We start from the raw sequence: 27715 nt of genomic DNA, 5'->3' as shown, positions 1-27715 counted from the left end.
CAGCGAGCGGTGTGGTGGGGCCACGGGCCCCCCGTGCGGCCTGTCCTGGGCCCAGCTTCCTCCGGCCGCTCGGAGAGGACCTCGGGCCCCTGCACCAGCACTGCACGCTTCAGCTCGCCCTATCTGACACGAAACAGCTGCTGCGCGGCCGGGCGAGGCTCCCGTCCCTACTCTGACGCTCCATCCCGGCCTCTCCCCTGAGGGCAGGGCCGAGAGCCCCGCGGAGCCCGGTCCCGCCCTGGAACACTGTGAGGCCGTAGAGTAGCGCTTCCTTCTAGCCTGACTTTGCCCCCATCCCTGGCGAATGTCGTTGGGGACCCAGAGGCCGGGCGCGGGCAGAGGACAAGCGGACCGCCCACCCTGAGTACCTCGGCCCGGCCTCCCCCGGCCTCGAGTGGGCCTCGGGCTCCTTAGCAACCGCCCCCTAGCGACAGCCTGCCGGCCCTCGGCCCGTCCGCCTAGCAACCGCCCCGCTCCCGGTCTCCTGATTCGCTGTCCCACCCCGGCCGGTTGTAGAATTCCTATTGGCTGTGAAGAGGGAGAGGGCAGCGATTGGCTGCGGCGGCGTGGGCGGGGCGGGCAGCGGAGGGGAAGAGGGCGGGGCGGCAGGGCGGGGCTCGGGCGGTGGGGAACGGCGGCGGTGGCGTCGGCGGCCTGGCGGACTCATTGGGCGCGTGGTGCGGAGGGATACCGGCGTTAGACTTGAGGGCAGGCGGAGGCGGCAAAGAAGAGGGACGCCCTGCTGACGTGAGCACGCCGGGCGGGGACTCGGACCCCTCTGCGTCGGGACGGGCAGCCCCAACCGGGAAGGCTGCAGGGGGGGGGGCGGGGGGAGAGAGCGGGAGGGCCGGGTCGTGAATCGGTGGCGTTCTCCGCCGTGAGGTGGAAAGAGAGCCGTGGTTCTGACGGACAGGCGCCCTCCGCCAATGGGGAGGCAAGGCTTATGCGGACCCCGCGGCGATTGGCCGGCGGGCGGAGGGGGCGGGGCGTCCTCGTGCGACGAGGAGGGGCGGTGTGGGGGTGGGGTGACCCGGCCCCCCCTCCGGTTCCCCCTACACCCCCTCCTCCGTGCAGGGCCGGCCCGGCAACATGGCCTCGGAGCTGGAGAACCTCAACCCCAGTGCGCGGATCATGACCTTCCGCCCCACCATGGAGCAGTTCCGGGACTTCAGTCGGTACATCGCCTACGTGGAGTCGCAGGGCGCCCACCGCGCCGGGCTGGCCAAGGTGCGACCGCAGTCCCCCCCTTCTCCTCTCCTCTCCTCCCCTCCCCTCCCCGCCTGGGCCGAACCCGTGGACCCGGCCTGGCCGCCGAATAGGGCCCGGCTCCTCCGTCCTTTGTGTCTCCCCCCCCGGGCGGAGGTTCCAGACCCACTTCCCCAAGTTTGAGGCTTGCCGGTGCGCTTGGCCCTTAACGGGCAGGTTTTGCTGCCCGCAGATCATCCCTCCGAAGGAGTGGAAGCCGCGGCGGTGCTACGATGACATCGACGAGCTCGTCATCCCGGCGCCCATCCAGCAGGTGGTGACGGGGCAGTCCGGCCTCTTCACCCAGTACAATATCCAGAAGAAGGCCATGACTGTCCGGGAGTTCCGGAGGATTGCCAACAGCGACAAGTATGTCCGCGTCTCCGTGCACGTAATTACCGCCGGGGTTCCTCTCCCCTGGCTTCCCCGGTACCAGGTCGGGGATACGGACCGGTGCCGATGAGAGGTGTGAAGGTATAGCCCCGAGGTGTGCTTCTAAAAGTGGCAGAGGGGGTGGGGACCTTTGTCACTTGTGTCACCCAGCAGAGGATGTGATGCCGGCAGAACTTTTTGTTTCTTCTGTAGACTCCTGTCTGTTTCCAGACCATCAAATTTTTCACAGAGTAGAGAAAGGAACGTTTGTGGCATGAAAAAGGAGATAGAGAAAAGATGACTTTAAAAGGAGTTTGAGCAAAACAGCCTTTGGAGTATGGGAATTGTCAGCTGCAGTCAGTCCACTGAAGCTTATTTTATCTTTCAGGAATGGTAGTACAACATCAAATAGCCTAGGATTCTTCTTCTGTTATGGGAAAATTAAAAATGCTTATGCTATGTATGTAATAGTCTGGAATATATAGATACACAGATGTTAAATAGCTATTGGTGTGTAATTTTGATCCCCTAGCACTGCTCAAAGAAGCCAGTGCATAATTAGCAGGGAATGGGCATCAAAAGCAGATACTTTCTGGATAAACAGAGCATGCTTGGCCAGGTTACTAGCTGGTGAGTCTGGAAATGTTTGTTACTTCTACACACGCAGAAAACTTCGGTTTCATTTCTTTTTTCAAGTTGTGCTTTGTACCATTTCTTGTTCTGACTGCATCCTTCCTTGCTAAGTAGCAACAACTGGACAGGGAAGTCATTCTTAGCCTAGGGAAGGGCTCAAAGCAAAAATGAAAGTAAACTGAGAAATGAGGGAAGTAATTTTCTTCCTGAGGCTTTGTTCCCAGGTCTCACTGGATCAGAGCTGTGCTGCTTTCATGGCTGTTCTGGGAGGTAGGGGTCTGGCTGAAAACATTCATTAGGTATTTTTATTGTAGCTTTCGAGCCTTTCAGTGGTGGAAAGCGTTGGTGTAGACTTGTCAAGTATCAGACTGCAAAGTCTTTGGTATCTTTGTTTTTCTCAGGTACTGCACACCCCGCTACACAGACTTTGAAGACCTTGAACGAAAATACTGGAAGAACCTCACGTTCAATGCCCCTATCTACGGGGCTGATGTTAATGGCACACTTTATGACAAGGTAAGAAAATTGTTTTGTTTTTCAAGTAATAGCTATCCCAGTATATTGCGTTCCATAAATACTAATTTTGCATTTGGCTTTTAGCTTTCAGAATGAGTTAATGACAGTCTTAGCAGAGCTCCAGCTTCTGGAGTGGGCAGGAACACAATAAACCAGGTGTTTATAACATACTCTCCATTTAACCCAGATAGTTCAGGTAATGTCCCAAGGGACCTCTCTTAGCACTTCAGTGTAATCCAGTTTAATTAAGTAAAGCATAACCACTGTTTAAGTGTTGGTTTTGTGGTGCTTTGTCCTGAAAGGTGAATGGGACTTTGAAGTGTTGGTCAGTGGACACACTGTTTCAGTATCCAGTAGTGCATGTATTTTTTGGGGACAGCTCTGTAACCATTGTGTGTTAGGATGATACAGGGTATGCATTCTACTTGCTAGTCTCCTGAATTAGGATACTTTACTCTTTTTTAAAAGGTGTTTGGAGTGAAAAGTGTTTCTGTTGAAGAGGGTTCAGACATCAAACTCAAGCTCACACTATTGTCTGCTCTGTAAAGTCTCTGTAATGTCATGATTTATTCTCCTTTCTAACCATTATGTTGGGTGACAACTGGGTTGCTTTTTTTTCCTCCACAAAAGTGGCTGGTAGACAATCACTATGTAAGCAAACACCACGCAAAACTTTTGTTTTAAGCTAATTTGTTTAACTAGCTAATGGTTTGAGCTGTGCCAGTAGATGATTTGTCTTGATGTGCAGTTTCACAAGTGTCTGATGGCTTTTGCAACTCTCGTCTTAGTTGTATAGTTCTGTGTTTCAAAATGCTTGTTTTAACACAAGGCTTTTGTTCTGCAGCATGTGGATGCTTGGAATATTGGCAGATTGAACACAATCCTGGATATTGTGGAGAATGAAAGTGGCATAACCATTGAAGGAGTGAATACTCCTTATCTATATTTTGGCATGTGGAAAACTTCCTTTGCTTGGCATACTGAGGACATGGATCTCTACAGTATTAATTACTTGCATTTTGGGGAACCCAAATCATGGTAAGATTTAAGATTTTCTAGGGAAGCTTCTATATTTAGGGAAACAATACCATAAAAGATAGGAGCAGAAGTCCTGAAGTTGCAAGAGTTGACTAAAAGAATCACCATCCCTCCAATTTGGCATTGAAGTTTTATCTGATGACAGGAGCACTGGAAACCTGTGAGGCACTACAAAGCAGTGTGTGCCCTTGGTACCATTTTTTACCTTCTAGAAAGTCCATTTGCTATCCTGACGTAAAGAGTTGTTCAGAATTATAATATAGGGTGGATGCTCTCTGCTTTGATAGGGCCAGAATGTAAAAAAACTTGCTTATGATTTCCTGAGATTCTGAAATGGCCATACAGACAGTGGGGGAACAGGTAATTTTTAACAGCCTTTGAAATGTCATTTATCATAGATCTAAAAGCAGTCTAGTGGATCTTGCTGAGTGGTTTGTCCAGTGTCTGAGCTTTCCTTTTTAGGGGAGGCTCCCAAATTTTTCTGTAGCCTGGGTTGCATTTTAAGAGTGAATTATTCCCTTCTGTTCACAGATTTCTCAAGCAACTTCAACAATTGTTTCCATGGAACTTGTGTTGGAAACTAGTATTTTTGGCTGCCTTGTAGTGCAACTTGGAAGTAAAAAATAATAGCTAGCCTGATGTGACCAGAGAACAACCCCATGTAGTGGCAATAGCATGGGAACACGAAGCAGAATAGTTCAGTCAGATAAACCCTCTGGCCATTACTACTTTTACAGTAGTACATGGAAGAAGTCAACTTTCCTGATACTTTAGCCTGATTTAACTAGGGACTCCATCAAGAATGTAGCACTCTATTCCAGAGTGAAAGCGACCTGAGTAGATGGCTTTATTTACTGTAGAAAACCAAACAGGAGTTTTGTGCCCCTGCTCCCCCCCCCCAAAAAAAAAACCCTCTTGTGTAAGGAGACAGGTGTAGCCCAAACGAACAAGCTACAACTTATGCATATGTTGAGGACGTGGCATTGCATCAGGCTTAGCCCCATTTTGGTCTGAGCAGCTGAAAGAGATGGTTCCATTTTCTCTCTTGCTCTGGGTTTCTCCTTGGACCGAGTATAGTAGTGATTGCACAGCTGTGAACTGAGACAGGTCAGAAAGTCCTCTTTTCTTCTCTCAATTCATGTTTTACTGTGCAGATCTGCTAATTAAATACATGAGACTTATGAAGTTCTTGACTGCTTAAACAAAAGTCAGTGAAAGAGATGGTCAGCTTTTGGCTCTTGATCTTTTGAGGGATAGAGAGGTAAAAGTCCTTGAGAGAGATTTTTACTTATGTTATCAAATTTTGGAAAAGAGGGTTTTTTGGGGTTGTTTTTTTTTTTTGAGCAATTAATGCCTTGGTGGCTGTTCATTATTTCCATTCAGACTGAGATTCTATCATGTCACTTGAATTTAACAGATTTCTTCTTATGACTTCAGGTACTCCATTCCTCCAGAGCATGGGAAGCGATTGGAGAGACTTGCAAAAGGTAATTGGGGAATTCTTTTATGTCGTGCCTTTGCAGAAGGTGGGATGGACAGGCACAGCAGGTTTCAGCTCTTTTAGAGTACAGCATGCCTCTAACATTTATGAGAACACAGACTGGCACAGCTGAACTAATAATTTGCCTTTAAGAATACAGATTATATTACTTTTGAGTGGTTGTAATACACACACAAGAGAAATGTCACATTGCAAACAATGCAGTTAGGGGCTGTAACCTTTAATGGCAGAATCTTCAACTATTGATTATTAGAACTGGAAGGTTATAGCCAAGGGAGCATCCTGCTGGGTCCAGTCTTAGGCTCTTTTAAATAAGGTGGTTCGTTCCTTTAGGCTGAGGGGAAAATGCTGTGCAGGCAGTAACTTTTCATTGACAGTACTGAAAAATCAATTCAACAGAACAGTAATGTGTCTTCTTGCCTCTAATTTAAACAGGTTTCTTCCCAGGAAGTGCCCAAAGCTGTGAAGCATTTCTTCGTCACAAGATGACCCTTATCTCTCCATCAATTCTGAAGAAATATGGGATCCCATTTGATAAGGTGTTGAAAATTAATCACAGTTATACCAGCTCTTGCAAGAGGTTTATGCAGCTGTATCTCATCTCTAACAGCAGCTAATAGCAGATGCTTAGAGAGGAAAACAGGATCAGGGAGTGTGTGTGGCAGTCCTCTCCCACTGCACCTCTATTTTGCCAGCAGTTAGGGGCTGAAACAGTTTGACAGAAAAATCTGTCAAGGAAAAAAAAATCTATTGGGGGTTTGCAAGAAAGCTGGGGTAGGGCTTTTTGCACAGGTGTGTAGTGAGACGACAAGGGGCAATGGTTTAAAACTTGAAGAGGGGAGATTTAAGTTAGACATCAGGAAAAAATTCTTTCCTCTGAGGGTAGTGAGATGCTGGAACAGGTTACACAAGGAAGTTGTGGCTGTCCTCTCTCTGGAAGTGTTCAGGGCCAGGTGGGATGGGGCCTTGAGCTACCTGCTCTAGTGGGAGGTGACCCTGCCCAGGGATGTTGGAACTAGATGAACTTTACAGTCCCTTCCAACCCAGAGCACTCTATGAAAAGTTCTATCTTCTTTTTACTTTTTTTTTTTTTTTTTAAACTTTAAAACTAGAGACTACATCCTGTGTTAATTTTAACTTCACTGCTTTTCTGTTTATTCAATGAAGAGGTTGTTCTCTTTTTGTTTCAGGCTTGTCCCCTGCTAATTTTGTTGTGAACTCTTTCCTCAATAGGTAGTATGGCTTGTTCCCCATTACTTTTTTCTTTACATTAATAACTTTATAGACCTTCTGTACTTGGTCAGGTGATAACTTGTCACCTCCCTCTTTACAAGCACACACATGTACACACATACTGCTGATCTAGTCTTTGAATCCTTTTTCAGAAGTACTGTCATGTCTGCACGGGCAGCTGAAGCATTTTGTTGTTGTGAACCTTTTTTCGGCCGCAGGGAAATGCTGAAGAGCAGTTTTGGAATGGCTGACTGAGAGTTGTGCTTGAATATGAACAGCGAAAGCAAACAATAGTGAATTTCCAAGTTGTATGTGGCTAGAAATTTTACTTGCCCTTAAGATAGTGTTCAACCAAACCTGTAGCTGGTGCAAATAAGTATCTTCATAACCTTGAGATAGCTTGTCAAAGAGTATTTCACATATATAACCTCTTTTGTGTTATTTTGGCTAGTTGTGTTCTAGTAAAAACTGTTGAGTGTTGCTTTTCAGTAAACAATTACTTAACATAAGTGAGAATATTAAATCTTTTTATTTCAGTTTATCCAACCACCATCTGTGGGTGGGGGTTTCACACATGCTGAGTACAGGAGCTCCTTTTATTCAGACCCACCAGTTGTCTCAGTGTCTCAATTGTCTTCCAGGTGACACAGGAAGCTGGAGAATTCATGATAACATTTCCTTATAGCTATCATGCTGGCTTCAATCATGGTTTTAACTGTGCTGAATCTACCAACTTTGCTACCCTTCGGTGGATTGAGTATGGGAAGCAGTCTGTACTGGTAAGTGGTCTGTTGCTATTCTATTGTGTATGAGGAACCTGAATGCAGTGCCTAAAGCTCTGCTGCTCAGTAAGCCCCCTGTGTTTGTTCTAAGGGAGTGAATTCAGTGTTTTGTACATGTCAGATGTGATGTTTTCCTTCTGATGCAGTAATAATGTCTAGTCAGTCTCCTGTTTTGTGTCCTTGTTTTAGCTAGGGGTAGCATATGATACGTTTTTTTGCTTTGTGTAGATCAAATGGGGCTTCAGAGAAAAGCAGGGACCTGATTGTCTTTCCAAAGGTGAAAGAGTGTTCTTGGTGGTCAAGACTTGGCAGTATTTTGTCTGGTATTTTAACCTATATTTATTGACCATTTAACCTGGAAGTATGACTGCTAACTTAAGTCATTTATCAAAATAAGTATCTTGGCTGATTAATTAGACCAGATAGTGCTATATCCCTGCAGAGGTGCCTTACAAGAATGGGTTATGTTTACAGATGTTACACTGCAGTGAATGCTTTGAAGCACTGGCTTTAACCATGCTCAGAGGTGGGGAGCTGCTGCTGCTCTGTGTAGGCCCAGAGTTTTTATGGCTCTGACTTCTCCGCTGCAGTCTCTGGTTTTGCTGGCTGGTTTTGTATAAGCTCATACTAAAACAGTCAGCTTCTACCAGCAACTCTGTAATCAAGTTAATGAGTTTTCTTTCTTATTTACTGTGATAACATGGGGTTTTTTGTTTTGTCTTTTTTGCTCACTTTTCTTCCCAGTTTTTAGTAACTTAATACATGCCTTTTCAGTTTCCTGGGAAAGAGACTTGAGACTTGAGGTGTAATTACATGTAAATGTGTGTTTTTCTTTTAAATTTTTTTTCTTCTGTTAAGTTTCTGAAAGCAAGGTGATAAAGGAATGCAAAATAGATTGTTGAGTATATGATCTTGAATATTTTTTGCAACTTCAGTGCTCGTGTCGGAAGGACATGGTGAAGATCTCCATGGATGTGTTTGTGAGGAAGTACCAGCCAGATCGTTACAAGCTTTGGAAAGCTGGGAAGGACGTGACTGTCATTGACCATGCTCTTCCAACCCCAGAAGCAGCAGAGTTCCTTAAAGGGGATCTCATGCAAAAAGTCAAGAATGGGAAGCAGTGTGCTGGGGAAATGGAAACAGAAGAGACATGTAAAGAGGAGGTGGATGTGGATGAGACAAAAAGGTAGTGCTTTATGAACTTCTCTGCTTTTCTGTTGGATTATGAGAAACTGGACTCATCTACAAAGGAATCTTTGCCATTCTAGTTGAACAGCTGCAGTCAGAGTTAGCAATAATCTATTTTCTTGGAAATAGGGTTTACTCTTAATTTATTTTTTTTAACTATTTGAGACCACATTGATGATGCTTTCTGGTAGACAGGTAATGCATCAGCATGGAAGGTAGTTCCTCACCTTTGGACAGAGATCCAAAGCCTGGATTGGAAGTGTGCAACATATACTGGGAAGCCAAAAGAAAAAGGGGATGTGTTTGGATCATAGGACACTACTGGCAAGCAAATTCTTGTTCATTGCAAGCTGCAGAATCAGTGTGCGGTTCCTGGCTGCTGAAAGTGGACAGGCTAATCATCTTATATTTTGCAACTAAGTATTTTTCAGCCAGTGTCAGCCACTATTCCTGAAGTTGTCTTTAGTGGTGTTTTTTGTTGTTTTTGGTTTGGTTTGTGCTTGTGGGTTTTTTTTGTTTAAGGTAAAGAATGCTTGGCTAGAACATAACTGTCTAATACATGATTAACATATGCTGACAGGTCATCTCTAAGGGTTACTGACTTTGCTTTTGTAAAGGCAAAGAAATCACTTCAGCATAATTTGGAACTATTTGGCTTTCCAGGTGCTGTCTCATAAAACACTGATCCAAACCAGCCTCTATTTTGTGCACCCAGACAGAAATTCTACATTGTTATGTGTTTGTAACCTGCCATGGATTTGTCTTCTACAGCATCCCCAAGCATCGCATAGGAACAAAAAGGCACAGGGTGTGCCTGGAAGTGCCTCAGGAGGTGAGTGAGAGTGAGGCCTTCCCCAAGGAGGAGCTGAGCTCCACTCAGTATGAAGCAGACATGGCAGAGCCGTGTGAGAGACCTACAAGTGAACTTGGGCAGCAAGGTGAACAAAGTCTCAAGCTTCCAGGTAACTATGTCAAGCTTTATACTGGTATGAGGGGGCAGGGTATTGTTCTCCAGGGAGAGAAGCTGCTAAAGCTGAATCTGGGGCACTCTTTCATGTGATGCTAGTCAGTAGGATGCTGCCATGTCCAAAAAAATAGGCACTGGTTTGTCAGAGCCATGGTGAGCACTTCAGAAATTTACTGTCATGAGACTTGGGATATTACCGTTTGATTTTTTCAAGACCAAAGAGTGCATCTAGAACAATTTCAGGTTGTGCCCTTCAGTTAAAACTGCCACTGGTTTGAGTAAATGAAATAACCACAGCCTGAATGAGCATTTGTGGCCTATTTGTGGATAAGTCCAGAGAGAACTGTATAAAAAAATGTTGTGGGAGAGCAAAGGTGTGGGCAGCCATCCTGTAGCTGCTTCAATAACTGAGTGACCAAGTAGGTCATAGGGATGTTGTCTCTGAGTTGAATTAAGGGAAGCAGAAGTACTGCTTAAGTACTTGCTTAAGAAACTGGTGTTTCTAGCTTTTGATTTTCAGTCTTTGTTTTGCCTGCTTGCATGCAGAAATGTAGACAGTGCCTCAGTAGTCTAAGGTCCTCTGTATCCCTATTGTGTAATGAGTTTACAGAAATTGCTTAGTAAAACATATGTGCTCTTCCTGGTAGTGCACATATGTCTGATGTGCTTTATAGATGCTTTATAGAAGTAAACAGGCTGAAGGAAAATAAATGTGGCTTGTAATGGGTCAGTTATCCTTGCTTTTAAGGGAGAACCAAGGGGCTTATGGAAAATAATAACGGGACAAATGTATCTGATGCCTCCCCATATCTAGTATTCTGTTTTCCATCCCTTTGCAGCTTGTATTTAATTGCCTTATATCTGCTTGTGGGTTTTTATGCTTCTGCTATTAAGTCTCTCATGAACCCATGTAACCTCTTACCCACAAGAGTGTGTGGCCAGGAACTGGGCTGTTTATACTGTGTAAAGGATCATCTCTGTTTATTTTGAGCTGGCTTTTTTATTTATTTTGCTGGCTTTGTTTGATACGTGCTAGCTTTTGTATTGCAAGAAGCAATGAGCAGACACTTTTATTGACTGTCTTTAAGCCACCCATGATTTCATAGGTGTTTCAATTAATGATTTTCTCTTTATCTGACTTAAGGTCACTTTTTTGTGTGTGTTGTAGTTTTCTTTTGTGTTTCACTTTGTGCAAATTGTTGCATAAATGTTCTCTCTGCTTCCTAGACTTTAGAAAAGGTCAGTATATCCTTTTTTCTAGATCGCATGGACTCAGCCAAATTTGAAGAGCTGAAAACAGTGAAGCTTGAGGAGGAAGAAGAGCAAGAGCAAGAAGCAGCTGCATTGGATCTCTCCATTTCACATGCTTCAAATTCCACTTCAGTTTTGACAACTTCAAAGCAGAGTGCAACTTCCAGCATTCAGCCCAGCTCTCCTGTGTATTCTGGTTCTTCAGACTCTGAATCCACTGATCTGTTGGCAAAACGAACTCTTCCTGGGCCAGCTCGGGTTCTTACAGTCCATAGCTATGCTAAAGGGGATGCCAGTGGATCTGACAATGAGCAGACTTCAGGAAAGAAAGCCAGTGCCACCACCAGTGTGAGTGAACAAGAACTGGCAGAGGTATGAGTGACAACAGTTTTGAAAGCTCAAGGACTCTATTATGTGGTCATGGATTTCTTGTGACAACTTTCTGTCTGTGCAGAATGTGTTTTCTTTCCATGGGGGTTTGCATAGCCAGTTGCTTAGTTGTTGTTTTTTGTTGTTTGGGTTTTTTTTTTAATGACTGAGTTTTGCTAACAAACAAGATTTAATAGTCCTAATGTCTTACCTCTCCTAGAAAACAAGAAGATCAAGATCACATATTTTGAGAACTTTTCTAAACTATTCAAGTGCTTAAAGGGAAAGAGTAGCTTGGTGGTTTTGACATGATAGTGTTACAGGCTGACACTGTAGTAATAGACACCTATTTGGACCTACTTCAGTCTTTATTATGAACAACTAATATGTGTGAGGTTTGTTTTGTCTTGTTTTTAACATGAAATCACGTATACATGTACATCTTTGGGTCCCTTTTAAAAAAAGAAATGATGGAACAGCAGTTATTAGTTGTGAGAATATAAATCTACATGTTTTAGAAATCCCAGTGGAATGTTTTATTAGAGAAGCCAAGAGAATGCTGTAATAGTTAAAGTATTACCTGGGAGTATCTTCAGATTGTTTATATCCCTCTTTAAATAGGCGTTTAGAGAGTGGAAGGCCAATTGTGTCTTTGAAATGCAGAAATTGCAGAAAGAGAACAACAAATGGGCAAGTCTGATAATTAAGCTGAAACTAAGAGATTGCATGTATATTTAAACTAGAGAAATTCAGTTGCTTATACTGATACCTCCACTGCATACTCCATACAAGGAAAAGGTGAAATTTTAAATGGCTGAAGATAGTTTTCCCCATATAGTGTATTTTGAAACAATTTTCTCATCAGATGGTTACTAGGATTGCTAATTTCCATTTGAATATAAGTGCTTCTGTCTCTTAGAAGACTTGTATCCAGCTCTATGTAGGAGGTCAGAGATAATGATTGTTCCATTCTCTTCTGGCTTTTTATCTTTTTTTATAAAATAAGAGATTTTAAAAGATGTAAGATGCGTTTAAACTAAGTCTGTTCTTCAAGGGGGGGTCTCTTGAGAGACTTCCTGGCCTGGTAAAATCATTGCCTTTAGTGCTTTGCTTTTCAGGTTTGTAGTAATTTTGTCAGTGTCACTTACACATAAGGCTAATGGAAGAGGAAATAACTTGCTGTAGTCTCCTTCTTCCAGTCTGTCTAGAAAGACAGTGTTAGTAACAAGCAGAGAGTGTCAAAGTTTTCTTCATTTACAATAAGCCTGTTAGTTTGAGATTCCCAGAGAAATTGTGGAGTCTTCCTTCTCTGGGGACTTTAAAGACCCATCTGGGTGTTTTTCTGTGTGGACTGCTCTAGGTGATCCAGCTTTGGCAGGAGGGTTGGACTCTGTGATCTCCAAAGCTCACTCCCAACTGCTACCATTCTGTGATTCTGTACCAACAAACTCTTAATTTAAAAAAATATATGTAATTTTTGTTATTTTTAACTTGACATACAAATTAAGGATTTCTTCAGCTTCTTACTGTGGCTTTTCTAAGTTGAATCATTCAACTTGTCTTTCTTTGTTTCAGTCTTTTACACAATTCTTATACAAAGAGACTTGCATGAAAAGCTGCAGCGGGGTGCTTGAAAAGTCTCTGTCTTGATGGCTCAACTGTGCTAGTACAGCACTATGTTTTATCCTAAATAAGTGCTGCAAACAGTAATTTCAGAAACTTAGTTTAGAGCTGAAGGTAGTTTGTTAGAAATAAAACTATGGGAGCATGTATGCATCTTGTGGGTATTTCTTTAAGTGTAAAATTTAAAATAATGTCAAAAGGATTCATGGTACTGGCCTGATGACTTCTTTCTCCTTGTCCAGGTAGCCAAGGAGTACATAAGATCAATGAAGGAGAGTAAGAAGTCCAAGGGTCGTCGCCAGCCATTGAGCAAACTCCCACGCCATCACCCACTCTTGGTTAAAGACTGCACTAGTGATGATGGTAAGTGCCTGTGTGCTCTCTGGCAAACTGCAGAGAGGGTCTCAGCTTTTGTGGACAGTGTGGGGTGTTCCATTAAGTTACTGGTGATAAACAGAAGTCAGCAATTGACACCTCTGTGTCCTAGACAAGGTGCTTATCTTATTTGGGTTTTTTTGTTTTGGTTTTTTTGTGCTTGCATCACTTAGCTTTTCTTTTGAGTGGCATCTTCTTTCTTTCCTATTCCTTTCTCTGGAAAGTCACAAGTGTGAAAAGAAAATTAAACCAGAACCAGAGACTGTTGCATAACTGTCTGCTTTAGAACCTTTCACTAATTGATATAAATATTCATGATTTAGAGGAAAAAAAAAAAAGAAAGCAAACCCAAACAAACGAAAAAAACTTAAAACAGCAACAAAAAACCCAGCACCAGATTTTTTGGCTGACAGCCTTAGTCTTGATATAATTTGGAGCTGATGGTGTTCTTACCCAAAAGCCTGTCTTGTGTCTGCACAGTTGCTTGACTAGTAGAAGCCTCTTTAAAAGGAGACTGGGTTACTGGCTCCCATCACTCTTCTGTAAATTTGATTTCTGGCAGTCTTTCTGTTATCTCCATTCAGAACTTACTGCTTTCTCAGTTTTATTTGTAAGATGAGTATCTTTAAAAGGACAAATAATTACAGAGTTAATGACCTCCTATTGCAGAGGCATCAGAGCAACTAACTCCTGAAGAAGAGGCTGAGGAGACAGAAACATGGGCCAAGCCACTTAGCCAGCTGTGGCAGAATCGGCCACCAAATTTTGAGGCTGAAAAAGAGTACAATAGAGCCATGGCTCAGCAGTCTCCTTACTGTGCTGTTTGTATGCTCTTCCAGACATATCAGGTACGTGGACAGTCTGTTAATGCTCTCATAGACACGACTAAAGCTGTAGCTGCTATGATGCATAGTTTTAATCAAGTTGGTTTGCATATTGCCGGTTAACAGAAGCTGTATCAATCTTGCAGTCTTCCCAAGAAATTGCTGCAGGAGAGCACAGTTGGGTCAACCTCAAAATGTCAGTGATTGACTGCCTGTGGGGTTCCGGGGGCTTGCTCAGCTGTTCAGCTGAAGCTTTTGTGTTCTGTGGCTTTTGCTAGAACTGTAGGACAGAGCTCGAATGTTTCTGGAGCTGACTCTAAAATCCCACTGGACTTTTCCAGACTGACACCCTCTTTTTTAAAAAAACTTTAAGTCCACTTATAGTACGTGGTCTTTGTGGAGTTGGCAAGGAAGAAAACCTTTTACTTAAAAGGATTTTGACTTGTGCTTGTGGATGGCATAGGTAGCAAGCTAACTTTACTTCGAGTATATCCATATTGACAGTAGCTATGGCCTGTGAAAATGTGCTTTAATAAAGCGAGGCTGTAGCAGTGCATAGCTTGGGATGGGCTGCAGAACCCCTTCATTGTGGTGTGTAAATGCTTAGGCAGGAGTTACACTCTGAGTTTTTTGCTGTGCCCAAACTAAGTAATTTTAAGGTAGCTTAATCATTACCTGGTTGTGTGTTGCATCTTCAACTTAGAGGTAGTTTGCTCCTTCCCAAATCCTAAGCATATTTGTTCATTTGAGTTTGCTAGATGATTATGCTGATGCTAGAAAGATGTTCACCACAGCTTTGGAAAGAAAGACCTCAAATATTTGTTGAGGGTTTATGTTGCATGTAATTCCTAATTGCCATGAAAACTATAGATCACAGTTTCTGTTTGATCTTGCTATTTCTACCTGAGAGTAGGTTCTTGTTAGGACTGGTAGTTCCATGTAGAAGCTGCATAATCCATAGGGATTTCACTAGTGCTGATACTGTATAAAGTTAACAGTTTGAAGATAATTTAAATTCTGTTCGTTTCTTTTTTGAGGACTAAATGCTGTTAAGCAGCAAACTGTAGCCACAGGATTTCATATGTCTATAGAGCAGGCAGCAAAGCAGAAACTTCCAAGATTTGACCTGTGGTTAGGGTCTTTGTTCCAACTTCAGAAAGTCTATGGCAAATCCAGAAATTCACTTCAGTCACCTATTTATTTAAAAGTCTGCACCAAATACCAGACAGATACTCATTTTTCTTTTGTGAGGAAGAAAGTGTTTATCTGCTTGGGGAAAAAAAAAAAAGTCCGTTTCGTTTTCTTAGCTTTGTTAGAGATTTCCATTCTTCTTGGTGTGCAGTGTTCAGTATAAATCAGTTTTACCAAATCTGAATGAACAAGATTTGTTGAAAACACGTCAGTTCCTTTCCAACTGTGATCCTTACCTGAATTTATTTTTTCTGTGCCTTCTGTCACACTGTAGGAGGGACAGTGAAGCTTCATTCTGCTACTGCAATTTTGCTAACATTTTTTAAAGATGAGGCAAACCACTTTTGTGGTGGCTTATAAAGGACAAAGGATAGTCTGATTCATTTCTATTCAGCTTTTAAGAAGGCTGTCTTGAATAGAAGTGTATCTCTGTAAACTTCACATGTAATTGCTGTTTGGTTTGACATTTGTAATTTATTTATCTAAACCAAAGATTATAGGATCATAGACCTCTTACAATGATAAAGTCCAACCATCAAATCAACACCACCATGCCAAATGAACCATGTCCTGTAGTGCCATGTCCACATGTTTTTGAACACTTGAAAGTGACCCGAGCTTTAAACGGAAAACTGTACTTTTAGTCTGCTTATTTCCCAGGAACAAATTAGTTTAAAACCCTGTTAGACTTTTTCAGAACTACACTAGAGAAAAAAAAACAACTATGATTGCAATAGGTATCTGTATGATCCTAATCCTCCCATACTGAAATAAATAAGATATTAAGATAAATGAACCATGTTGGATGGCAGTGTTGTGATCCTCTCTATTAAGGGGTGGGGGAATGCAGCAGATGTGTTGCCCATAGAACGTGAGGTGGGCTTGGTGATTCCATCTCTTCTGTCAGAAAAAATGCAGATTGATGTGCGTGTTGCTGCTCATTAGAGGGAGGTAGTTCAGACCTTACATTAGCCATTTGGGTAGAAAATATTTTCATTTTGAAGCTGCAGTAACTGAGGATTTTATAAGCTAACTATATTTTCATCTAACATTCTAACTATTTAATCTTTCAGCACCTTTGGTCTTTTTTAAAATTTGATTTATGTATGGAATAATAGGTGAATAAAGATGATGTGAGGCAGTTTGACTTGTTCCTGTCTATCAATTATAGGCAGAGTGTGGAGGCAACAGCCAAAACTCTGGAGTAACTCCAGCTGGTGTGGATGGGAAGATCCGAACCAAACCCCTGATTCCTGAAATGTGCTTTACTACAACTGGCTGCAGTACTGACCTCAATCTTTCAACCCCCTACTTAGAGGAAGATGGAACCAGCGTTCTCATCACCTGCAAGAACTGCAATGTCTGTGTTCATGCAAGTGAGTGCTTCTAGACTTAAACCTAAACTCTCTTTAGTAATTCTGTACATCGTAGCACACTTCTACCAGTCTGTTAAATGTACAAGTAGAGGAGATTCAGTCCTTACCTGGCATGTATTTCAGTGCTGGCCAGTGAAATACGGAGTTGACTGTGTGGGCTAATTTGAAATACACAGCTTCATTGTTAGGCTCGTGGATTTTAATTCTTGCTTTACTTCTGGGCCCTAGGGGAATAGGTCTGAGTCTAGCTAAGTTCTTAACTGAGATGTATCTGTTCCAGGTTGTTATGGTGTATCACCTGACAAGGCCACTGAAGACTGGATGTGCTCCAGGTGTACAGAAAACGCTTTAGAAGAGGTAAAATCCCCCATAAGATTCTACAGATGGAGTGTGGTATATCTGGGCACTTGTCTGCAAAATATATTTCCATAGTGTTTTGCTTTTGTTTTAATTCTCTCTTATGAGAAGAAGACAACTTAGAGAATGTTAAGGAACTAGTCTGTTGTATTTTGATGCTTTTGACTGAATGCAAAGCTGCTAAGCTCACATGAGTCATAGAGAAGATGTTCTGTGTGATGTGGATAGCTCCATTATTTGTCCTAATTCACAGTAGTTGTATTTCTAAAACAGTAACTTCTGTTAATAATTAGGGAAATGTGCACATGTGAAGAACGCAAGAGTGGGATTTCCTGAAAAACCTACATAGGCTTTAGATCAGTAGAACAGGTCAACCTTTTGAATCATATTTGCTTTTGTTTGTTCCAGATCCTTTTACACATCCTCCAAGGGTATTGTGTGTTGTGGTTGTAAAATGAACAAACAAGTTGAACAAGTCTTCAGTGGTCTGTCTGTCTGCCTTCAACAGACTTGAAGTCTGTATTTGTTGTCCTAAGGGCAGCAGCTTTAGAGAGCTAAAGGGCTGATCTGTATAAGATAGTTAGCTGGCTTCTGACAGCAAAACCTTTTTCTTCTTCTGGGCATGGAAGTTCTGAAGCAAGTGTACCACTCTGGACTTCACTCTTTCAGCTAATGCTTGCTTTCTTATGCCAGGATTGCTGTTTGTGTTCATTACGAGGAGGAGCACTGCAGAGGGCTAATGATGACAAGTGAGTGTTCCAGCTTTTTTGGCCTTCAAGGGGAAGCTCAATTCCTAAATAGCTGAGGGTAACCTAGCAAAGCCAGTGTCTGCATGTCATGCAACAGAGTGACCAGCACCACTTCTCACACTTAGTGCTACTGGTGGAGTTCTGGTAAAGTGTGCTCAATGCACATGCAGCAATCATCATCTCTTTAGGTAATGCCTCATTCTCATTCTGTTGGCAACAGATGTTAATTGTTTTGCATTTATAGTGCAGAGGTGCAATGTGCAGGCATAAAAATAAGGTTCCTAATGTCATAAAAGTCTCTCAGTACCTTCTCACAAATACTTTTTTTCTGCATGCAGTGCGGGGTGATAATGGAGACACAGGACAACCATAACTCTGTAGCACAGCATATTGAATTTCACAGTACCTCTGCAGCAATTAACACGGCATACAACTGCCTGTCCTGTCTCCTTGGTATGGTGAATCATCTGAAGCTATTTGATACAAAAATAGCAGTGAGACAGACTTGTAGCACTGTGGGGTGACCTGAATCTTGGCCTCAAAAAATTGTGTGGGAGGTGAAGCCTCAGCCTCTTGGTCACTGTTTCAAAAGCGATTCAGTAGTGACTAGGCAGTTGCCTGGGACAGTTTTGTGAAGGAATGCCCATCAGGCAAGCTTTTGTAATGTGGGTATGCAACCAGCACAAGCCATGGTAAATTGCTCTTCTGTTAAGCCTGTTAGTAGTAGATTGGAAGTACAGAGGCGGCTTGGGTTTGCCCCCCATGCACCCTGTTGCTTCCAGTAGGAAGGAAGATTAGACTTCTAATTCTCAGAGAGTATTTATCATGGCTTACATGGCAATCTTCAACAGAGTTGTATTTTCTTAAACTTCAAAAACTCCTTTGTTGGCATAATGCATGTTAATTTCTTTTTCACCTCTTCTGTCCTGACAGGTGGGTTCATGTAATGTGTGCTGTAGCTGTACTGGAGGCAAAATTTGTGAACATTGCAGAGCGGAGTCCTGTAGATGTTGGCAAAATACCCCTGCAACGTTTCAGACTGGTAAGGATAACCTGTGCTTCACTGATGAGGTTTCAAAGTGTCTCTTCAGTCTGTTCAGAATCTGTGAGTTTTACTTACTTGTCCAACCTCAAGTCATCTCTCACGACTGAAGAATTCAGTCTTCTCTGTTCTTTGTATGGAAAATGGCAATTGTCTGTTGCCATTTTATTTTTTTTAACCATTCTTCTTCAGTTGAGGAGTCAGCAAGGGAGGCACAGTTGTCAGTATGTGGCAATGACATTTATACAGTGGTGTAATGCTGATGTTTTCCTTGTTATTTTTCAAATCCCTAGAACTTGACTTGCTGTTGAGCACTTAGGTGCTGCAGGTTATTGGAAACATTTGTATAATGGGTGAATATCTTCAGCAGGAAAGCAGTTGTACTTAACTCTTCTAACAGTGTTAAGGGGAAACGTGACTTTAATTGCTTTGCATATGCCCATGCATTCCAGATAACATTATTTTTCCACAATAACAGCCCATCAGGCCTAACTCAGGTGCAGTTGGGTCACTGATGGTAATGATAGAATTTTAACTATTACTTATATGGTTTGTGTTTTAATTTTTGTTTGTTTGTTTCTGTTTCTCATTACTCATCTTGTTGCTCATCCCCATGTAACTTAATAGCCAATTGCTGGAAGGCCCTATTGACTTTGAACCATATTGGGCTGGTCTAATCCCAGGTCTCCTGTTGCTAGCATGCTTTGTGCATGTTGAGCTGGTAGATATTCAATGTACATATTTTATCTGTGGGGTACTTCAAATTTATGAGTTACTGCCTTGTCATAAACTAAAACTGGTAAACTAAAACTGGTCTCCTTCTTCTTAGTCAGAAAGTAGCTGTGTTCTCACAGAAAGTAAATGGCACAGTATTGGACACTTAGACCAACTAGTACTTTGTGTGGCACAAAAACTAGTGCCAACCCGTAACCTTTAGTTTCCTCTTCACAGAAATGCATCTTCTGCAAGAAACGAAGAAAGAGAATTGCAGGTTGCTGTGTACAGTGCTCACATGGTCGTTGTCCTACATCCTTTCATGTCAGCTGTGCCCAAGCAGCAGGAGTCATGATGCAGCCTGATGACTGGCCCTTTGTTGTCTTCATTACATGCTTCAGGCACAGGATCCCTTCTCAAGCAGAGGTGAGTAGGTGTGTGATTCCCAGGATTTGATCTGTAGTGTCTTGGAGGGGCTGAAAATCTTACACAATCTAAGATAATGTGTAATTCTTGTAAAACTCCATTGAAGGCTTGACTCTTTCACCATAATCTACTGGTGCTGATCTTAGCAGCTGCAAGGTTGAGATCAGAATCTATGAGTGATCTTAGTCAGGTCCCTTACTGTATTTTGGTTTGCAGCCCAGAAGGATTGGGAGTGTTAGATCCCTCCTGTGGCTGTTGTATTGAGGAGTCAGAGTGGGGTTTATGGAAAGATACTCAGTGTGCAGTAATTAGTGCCAGGATTAGCAGGTTATACAATTTCATGTCTAAGTGATTGAATAGTTTATAAAGTTGCCTTTGGCTCCTTTAGCCATCAAAACCCTAACAGTCTATTAGAGAGTATTAACTGTAAAGGCCTTGCATTGTTCTGAAGAATGAGAGCTTAGTTTACTAAGTAAATTTAAAACAGCAGCATCTAACAGATTAGGCTTTAAGCATTTGAAATACAAGAGGTGGAACTTTTCTAGAAGTGCTGCTGATGGTGCTTTGATTAGAGTTGCTCACTGGAACTAAAATATTTTACTGCCTTGTCAGCACCAAAGCTATGATCCTCAACATATTCTTTATTTAGTCATTATGTAAATAGGAATTCTTTTTTCTTCTCAGCGAGCTAAGGCTGCACTCCAGGATCTGTCACCGGGTCAGATAGTCATCAGCAAGCACAAGAATGGGCGTTTCTATCAATGTGAAGTGGTCAGTCTTGCAAAGGAGACTTTCTACGAGGTCAACTTTGATGATGGTTCCTTCAGTGATAACCTGTACCCAGAGGACATCGTGGTATGCTATGCAGTGGGGGTCTGGCTCCAGTAGAGGGCACATGGTACAAGTTAATTGTTACTGCTGCAGAGCAGGCACATCAGGGGATTTGATAATTGTTCCAGCCCTAAGTCATATTGAGGCTGAGATGTGCTGTAAGATGGCCTTAAGGGTGTTAAATGAGACTGACTTAACTGAGGGCACAAAGGAACAGGTGTAACAGGGAATGCAGCTCATCTTTGGCTGTTTAGCAGTGGTAAAGAAAACTTGCTGGTACTTGCAGACCATTCCTGCATGTGGTGTTTTGAGTTGGGCTCACTGCTGGGATTCAAATACAGGTAACATAGATGTATGTCTGTCAGCCTAGTTCTCCAGCCCTAAAATGGAGTAATTGTTGGGGTGGTGTGCAGTGTGACTGTAATGGACACTCCTGTGGTTTGTTGAATCTTCACATGAGGAAGCTGCTTACCCTTCTTCTTTTCTCCCACCTTCCTCCTTTGTGCTGTAGAGTCGAGACTGTCTTCAGTTAGGTCCTCCTGCTGAAGGGGAAGTTGTGCAGGTCAGATGGACAGATGGACAGGTCTATGGAGCCAAGTTTGTTGCATCACATGCCATCCAGATGTACCAGGTACAAAATTGTCTGAAAATACATGATAACAGGCTGATCATGTTAGCAGGGTAATACTCAAAGGAAGCAGAGTTTTGAGGGGAAATTACTTAGTGCTGTCAGCAGTGCCAGATGCTGGTTACAGTTGCTTAAGAGTGAAGTGATTGCTTGCAACTTTTACTTATATCTGGCTACCTAATTGGAAGTGTTAACTTCTGAAACTGCTGATCTGAAGTTCATAGCTTAAACTACTGAAAATAAGTTTGGTTTTGCTTGTTTCTGTTTAGTGAGAATGCATCATGTCTTGCACATTTCCAAAGCGTTGAATGTTCAGGCTGTATTAAAGTGTGTAGTGAAACGAGGCAACCAGGTGCCAATAATTGCCAGGTAGTGGGCTTGACCTGGTGTGAAGCCCACCTGTGCCTAATTAGGGCAGGCCCTTACTGCACATGAGCAGGATTAGGGGGCCAATAAAAAGCTCACACCTGGGGAAGCTAGGGGGCTGGTTTAGCCACCTTTGGAGCAGTAGCACTGATCCAGGCTGGTCAGAGCACCATTCGTGAGATTCTACTGGGACACCTGGTTGGACCTTGGAGCGCTGCACCCATAGAAGAGGTTTGTCTTGCTACAAAGTGACCAGCCAAACTGTCTTGTCAGGCATTACAAGAATATTCCAAAACTTGCTGGACTGCTTTTACTGTTATGGGATTAGTGAGGTTTTGGTTAAAGTGTGTTGCATTGTACATACCTCAATGTATGTCTTAAACTCAAGTGGCAGAAGAGTATTCATGAGAAGCCTCTGTGGGGAGGAGAAGCAAAGTTTTGGGTAGCTGTGAGAGGGTTCTGAGTCCTCTGTTTTTCCTCTAGGTGGAGTTTGAAGACGGATCACAACTGATGGTGAAAAGGGATGATGTATATACTCTTGAAGAGGAGCTTCCTAAAAGAGTGAAGTCAAGGCTGGTAGGCAGATGGGGTGCAAACATCTACTTAAAGAAGCTCATTGTAACTTAATTTGTCCTTGAACATCAAGCTGAGTGTTTGGCAAAAAAAGATTAAAGTCTGATACTCTCCTATCCTTGCAAATTGTTGCAAAGCTTGGTAGTTGATTAGGCTACAAAAGCAAAGTTCTGTCTGGCTCTGAAAAGGCTTTAAACTCCCATCTCTGCAGAAGGAGAATTTAGAGTCACTACAGGTTAATACCTTTTTATGCCTGTATTTGTTAGGTTTTATTGTGTATTCCCATTGCAAAGAGTGGCCAAGTTCCTTCACATGCCCTTTGTTTTGAAAAGCCCTTAGCAGGGTGGCATAAAGAGAGCTGACTGTTTTTTAAAAGTTTAAAATAATTCAGGTAGGAAAGGACCCCTTCAGGTCCCTGTTCCAAGCACCTGTTACAAGCATTGGTAACTTTGAAGTCAGACAAGATTGCTCAGGTTCTCTTCAGTGAAGTTTTGATTATCTCCCAAGGATGGAGATGCCACAGCCCTTTTGGCTCCCTGTTCCATTGCTTTTTTTTCCTGCTATTAAAAAAAAACATAACAGTGGACGGTATGATCATGCACCCCCTAGTGCAGAAACTGTGCACCATGCACACCTGTGCAGAACACGTGAGAGGTTTTAGAAAGAATATATCATAGTTGAATCGTGTGACCAGGTATTTAAACATGCCTGCTCCATAAGGCACAGCAGAATGTACTAGTTAGACAGATGCATGTGTTTATTCTCCCAGGAAAGTGATTGGGAACTTAAACTAGCTACTCAGTTAAATTTGAAATGTGTGATATTTATTTGTTTGTTTTCATTTATTTATTATTGTGGTTTTTGGTTGGTTGGTTTTGTTTGGTTGGTTGTTTTTTTTAAATCTCCGATTGCAGTTCACTTAAAGTTATCTCCGGTCTTGTAAATCCAGTTCCTTAAATATATCTCTTGCATTTGTCCAGTTTTTGAAGAAGGCTGAATGTTCCCAAGTGTCCTGACTTGGTTGGTTCTTACATGCAGTAGGAAGATGTGGAGGCAGAGATCTGATCTATGTTCTAGTGACTAATTCCAGTTTTTCTCTTAGTCAATAGCTTCAGATATGCGCTTCACTGAGATCTTCGCAGAGAAGGAGGTCAGACAAGAGAGGAAGAGGCAGAGAGTGATCAATTCACGCTACCGTGAAGATTACATTGAGCCTGCGTTGTACAGGGCCATCATGGAGTAAGCACTGCCTGTGGCAGAGGAAGAAGATGCCCACCTCCCGCAAGGATTTAAGCGCTCCAGTAAAACAGGCCATATTTGGATGCTTCGAATCCAGGATTATTTTGTTGGTTTGTTTTTGTTTGTTTTTTTTAAAGGAAGCTAAAAAGCTCTGCAGTAGCTGAAAGGCAGCTGTTGGATAGTGAAACAGATCCCATTTGCTGAAGCTGATGCCTGCAGACTCCTGGTCTGAAGTTGGGTCCTTACTGAATAAGCCAGCTTGGGGGTGTTGCTTTCATCTCATCGAGCAGTCTTGCGTTTTTATTAGAGACAATTCTGACAGGTGGCAAACTCCTTTGGGAGTTGTAGCCAGGAACCATGGCAGCTGCAGAATAGTATGGTCTGTTGTTTTAATTAAATAATGTTCCTGATTTTGGGAGTCTCCCTAGTGACTACACCTAGGCTTGAGCAGGCAGTATTACTGGTGCTTGAAATGGAACTTCTTTTTATATTTATATACCATCTTTTTGTTGCCAGCAGCTTCAGTCTCTTGTTGAGCACCTTCAGCACCTTCTTTCTGAGGGGTGAGCTGTAGGCTGTTTAGATCCAAGCAGATAGGAGGTGCTTTTGTGAACAGGTGAAATGTGAAATTGAATATTATAGGACAAATTATTTAACCCTCCATTTAATATTTTTGTTCTGATACTTATTTTGACGTACTTAATCATAAGTTTAACTGTAATAGTATGTGCCTCAGAATCAATGAAACCTTTCTGGAGCCCTGTGCAGTGCAGCCTTCTAACAAGAGTAGGCACTCAGCTCCCAATAGTTATTCAGCTCCCAAAGACTTTCTTCTGAGTTTTTCCCTATTCCTTCTAAGGCAATAGTGACCAAAGGGTCATTCTTGAAATCCAAGCATCACAGTATTGGGGATTGATAGGGCAGCAGTATCTGAAGCAGTACAGTACCTCTTCTGTGGCAGCACTGTGTCTGGTGTGGCCACAGGCTTTTGCTTACAATAGCTAATACTGGGTCTGAGACAGATAAAGCATGCACTGAATTATGTGACTGAAAGGCTGTGCAGTGCTCTTCTGAAGCAGGAGTGCTGCTGTGTTGCTGTCTGGCAAAAGTTACCACAGCATTTTATAGAGTATTAGTAGGGCACATCTTAATTGTGTTGGAGAGAACTTGCTAGCCCAGCAATAGGAAACTATGTTATGCTGGGTAGTAGGTGTACCCAGAAGATGTGCTAACTGACTCCTAGTAATTTAAGCATTAACACACCACAGTAGGAGCTGTGTAAATATGTGTTCCTTTTCCATTCTGTAGGAAAGGGATTTCAGGCTGTGGATCAGATTTGCCACCTTCTTTTTGCATGGAACAATGGGGTGACTTTCCTGCTGGAGAAAGTTATGATTGTGTGTTCTCCAGAAGCGGTTTAAGAGAGGAATTTTATAGTGAAACAGACCTAATGCATCCCTACTTGTACAGGGACTTGGCAATGTGTCTGCAAAGTCCAGATTTGTAACTTTTCCTTTTGTTATATAGGAATGCTATAAACCAAACTCTTCTGAAACCCCGGTGCATCAATTTGTGATAAGCAATAAAATGCAGTATTGTGTAGTGATACAACTCTTGATCAGAAAAGAAATAAACTACAGCTTTTATAAAGAAAATCTTACTTATCCCTACATTTTTATAGGGTCAGGAGGCTGATATAAGTAGCAAAGATTTGCACAACCACTGTTTTGCATAGAGGTATTCTGTCACATTTTTATAGTGAATACTCCATCAGTATTGGAAGGCTGAAACAGATTCTGAAAGGGGATAGTAGCTTTCCTTCTGGTTTTTTGTTTGAGCTTGATTTTTTTTTCTTTCCATGTCCAAAAATCCTGGTCTCAGGGTATTAAATCACTTTCTCATGGATTGGATGGATGGCTTGATAAAACAAGGATCTGTTGAGACTGGAGTCTAGTAGCTGCAGCTACTCTGGTCTAGGCAATGGGAGCAAATCTGCACTTTGGTTTAGGTCCTAGCCTGTATGTAAGCCTCTCTGAAGTGATGTGCTGTAAGAAAATTTGAGGAGAGTTGGCACAGCCTTAATGAATTTGCCTCCATTATGTCAGCATATCTTAAGACTTGGTATTAACTTCTCATAGGCTGAACATGCTCTTTTGCCATTCTTCCTCCAGTGAAAAGGTGCCCGTGTTCAGGCTTTCCTACCAAACTGCTGTAGAACTTAAGTACACCTTTTAGATGCCATGTGTTGCCTGTGTTGCAAACACCTGGCTCAACAGTTCCATCCTAATATAGTGACCTAGAACACAATAGCAGGGTTCTTTGAAGTGCTGTTTAACTGCAGCAGGTTTTGCCACCCACCTCTAACAGTACTGAGTGTCTTTCAAGAGCTCCTATGCCTAGTATTTCTCTGGAAGAGGAGCTTTGTTAAGCTGTGTTTTCTGTGGGCTTCAGGTTTGCTCTTGTCAGTTGGCTGCACTGTGTTGTAAACTGCTGCCATCTTGCACTCTGAGACAAAGGGCCTTCCCAATTCTCCTGTCAGTTCTTGTGCTGCATCGTTCAAATGTGAGCATACTTTACCTACTGCAGTGATTGAGCTGCGTTTTAGCTTCTCTCTGAACTTACACTTGGTGACCCTCATGTTTGAAGGGTCTGTGTTGTTTTGACTTTGCAAAAACAATTGGTTTTGTGGCTTGATATAACAGGTAGCAATAAAAGCTCTTTACAGAGCAGCTCTCTCAAAGGTACATCTGCTTTCCATTACCTGTACATTAATCTTGACTGATAATTTTTTGCAGTGTTGTTTTGTTTAGTTTTGTTTTTTGAAGTGTGTTTATCCCTGTTACAGCATCATTCCAGTGAGGGCCAGGTTCTGCCAGAGTATCTGCTAGGCAGGTGCTTCTTGAATGTGTTCAGTCAGAAGTGGCACTCGGTGTGCCCCATGGGAGCACTGGCCCTTCGTTAGGTCCATTGCATGTGATGCTGCAGGCAGTAGTCCTCCTCACTACACTTTTCATGAAGCTTCCATCTGTGACTGGTTCAGGTTGGACCCATGAAAAGCATTTTTAGCATAAGCAAATAGTGACTTGCCTTTAATTCAGGATGTCTTGGCAAGCCAGTGATTACTTTTTTATAAGGTTTAAAAAGGTGACTGCATTCTTTATAAGGCACCGGATTGCAGTAATGTTTCTGCCCATGGCTGGACTTCTAGGATACCTCTTACTCCATCAGCAGACCCCTCAAATGACCAGAGACAGTACCATCAGTAGTAAGACCTATTTTCCATGCTCCTTCTCTTTCTTCCCAGTGTTTTGAGCTGGGTTGAATTGATTCTGCACTGTTTTGAGGAGTGTAGCCACATATCCCAAGGCTTCCAATGCATCTCTGTTCTTCCATTCTCCAACTGGGCTCCTGTTGTCTGACATATCTGCCATATTTCTGGTTTTTTGTTTTGGGGTTTTTTTTTTTAAATGCAAAAATGGGATGAAATCAAGACTCTGGTAGCCTGTATGTTGTTTTCAATTTGATGAAGTAATAAATGTAATTTTAAAATGGACAGTCTGTAGACTAATTTAAGAACTAAAGCAATGTAACTTGCTAATTCTCATCATGCTGCTTATTTTTCTATCAGCATTGTTCCTTTCTGATACTCATCTCCTTAATGCTTATTCAGTGAGCTCTCAGGTGTCTTTCAGTGACATTAAGCTGAGTCCTTTTATTAAGGACTCAGTCTCGCATTCCTGTTCAGCTAGGACAGAGACACAGATTTATTTTTCCTCATTTTAAGTATAGAGTCCCTATCTGCATTAAGAGCTAAATGGCCTTAGGATCCCTCTGATCTGAGAGTGTCAGTTCCAGAAGAGGAATCATCAGAAAATCTTACCTCGGTGCAGAGTCACACAGCTCTGTTCTTTAATTCGGATTTAACTTGAATTTCACAGTGCTGGTTATGACTTGCTGAACTGGCAGTCAGGGAAAGGAGATTCTTCTACCTTAGCTCAGGGATTTATGTTCTTGATACACTGAGTGACCTTGAGTAAATTGCTTATTCATTGTATTGTTACTTCAGCTCATATCTTTGGAGACTAAAGTGCCAGGTATTCCTGGAGCCAGTTTTGTGGTTGGGGAAAATGTTAACATCTCCTTTTCCTGACAGATTTGTAAACATTGCACAGAACATTTAGGCGTGTGCACTTAGGTTAGCGTAAAGTGCGCAGTATTTTAGCTTCAACATAAACGACATGGGATATTGCTAGAAGTCAAAATAAGCCTTTTTCCTCTTTTCCTGTAGTCATTCTTCATTTCTTTG

The 27715-nt window shown here is 42.4% G+C and overlaps 1 protein-coding gene across 2 annotated transcripts; it reads left to right on the top strand.

Annotated features, from left to right (window-relative positions):
• Positions 1–595: 595 nt before the first annotated feature.
• Positions 596–26962, top strand: KDM4A (lysine demethylase 4A). 2 transcript variants are annotated; one of them, XM_071750334.1, is made up of 22 exons: positions 596–747; positions 1075–1227; positions 1439–1614; positions 2652–2766; positions 3611–3804; positions 5242–5291; positions 5741–5844; positions 7180–7317; positions 8256–8506; positions 9280–9470; positions 10737–11098; positions 12961–13081; positions 13763–13941; positions 16280–16484; positions 16765–16841; positions 17535–17590; positions 18524–18632; positions 19584–19772; positions 20457–20627; positions 21115–21234; positions 22081–22173; positions 23273–26962. In XM_071750334.1, the coding sequence occupies exons 2-22, from the start codon at positions 1090–1092 to the stop codon at positions 23411–23413; spliced, it is 3180 nt and encodes a 1059-aa protein (XP_071606435.1). In that variant the 5' UTR covers positions 596–747; positions 1075–1089; the 3' UTR covers positions 23414–26962. The 2 variants fall into 2 exon arrangements, with proteins under 2 accessions (XP_071606435.1, XP_071606436.1); XM_071750335.1 differs by lacking the exons at positions 5242–5291; positions 5741–5844; positions 7180–7317; ... (12 more) ...; positions 22081–22173; positions 23273–26962 and adding an exon at positions 4336–4989.
• Positions 26963–27715: the final 753 nt, after the last annotated feature.

Source organism: Heliangelus exortis, chromosome 8, assembly GCF_036169615.1.
Source record: "Heliangelus exortis chromosome 8, bHelExo1.hap1, whole genome shotgun sequence".
Lineage (NCBI taxonomy): Eukaryota > Metazoa > Chordata > Aves > Apodiformes > Trochilidae > Heliangelus > Heliangelus exortis.
The sequence above is the reverse complement of the archived record's forward strand: the minus strand, read 5'-3'. Positions and strand labels throughout refer to the sequence as shown.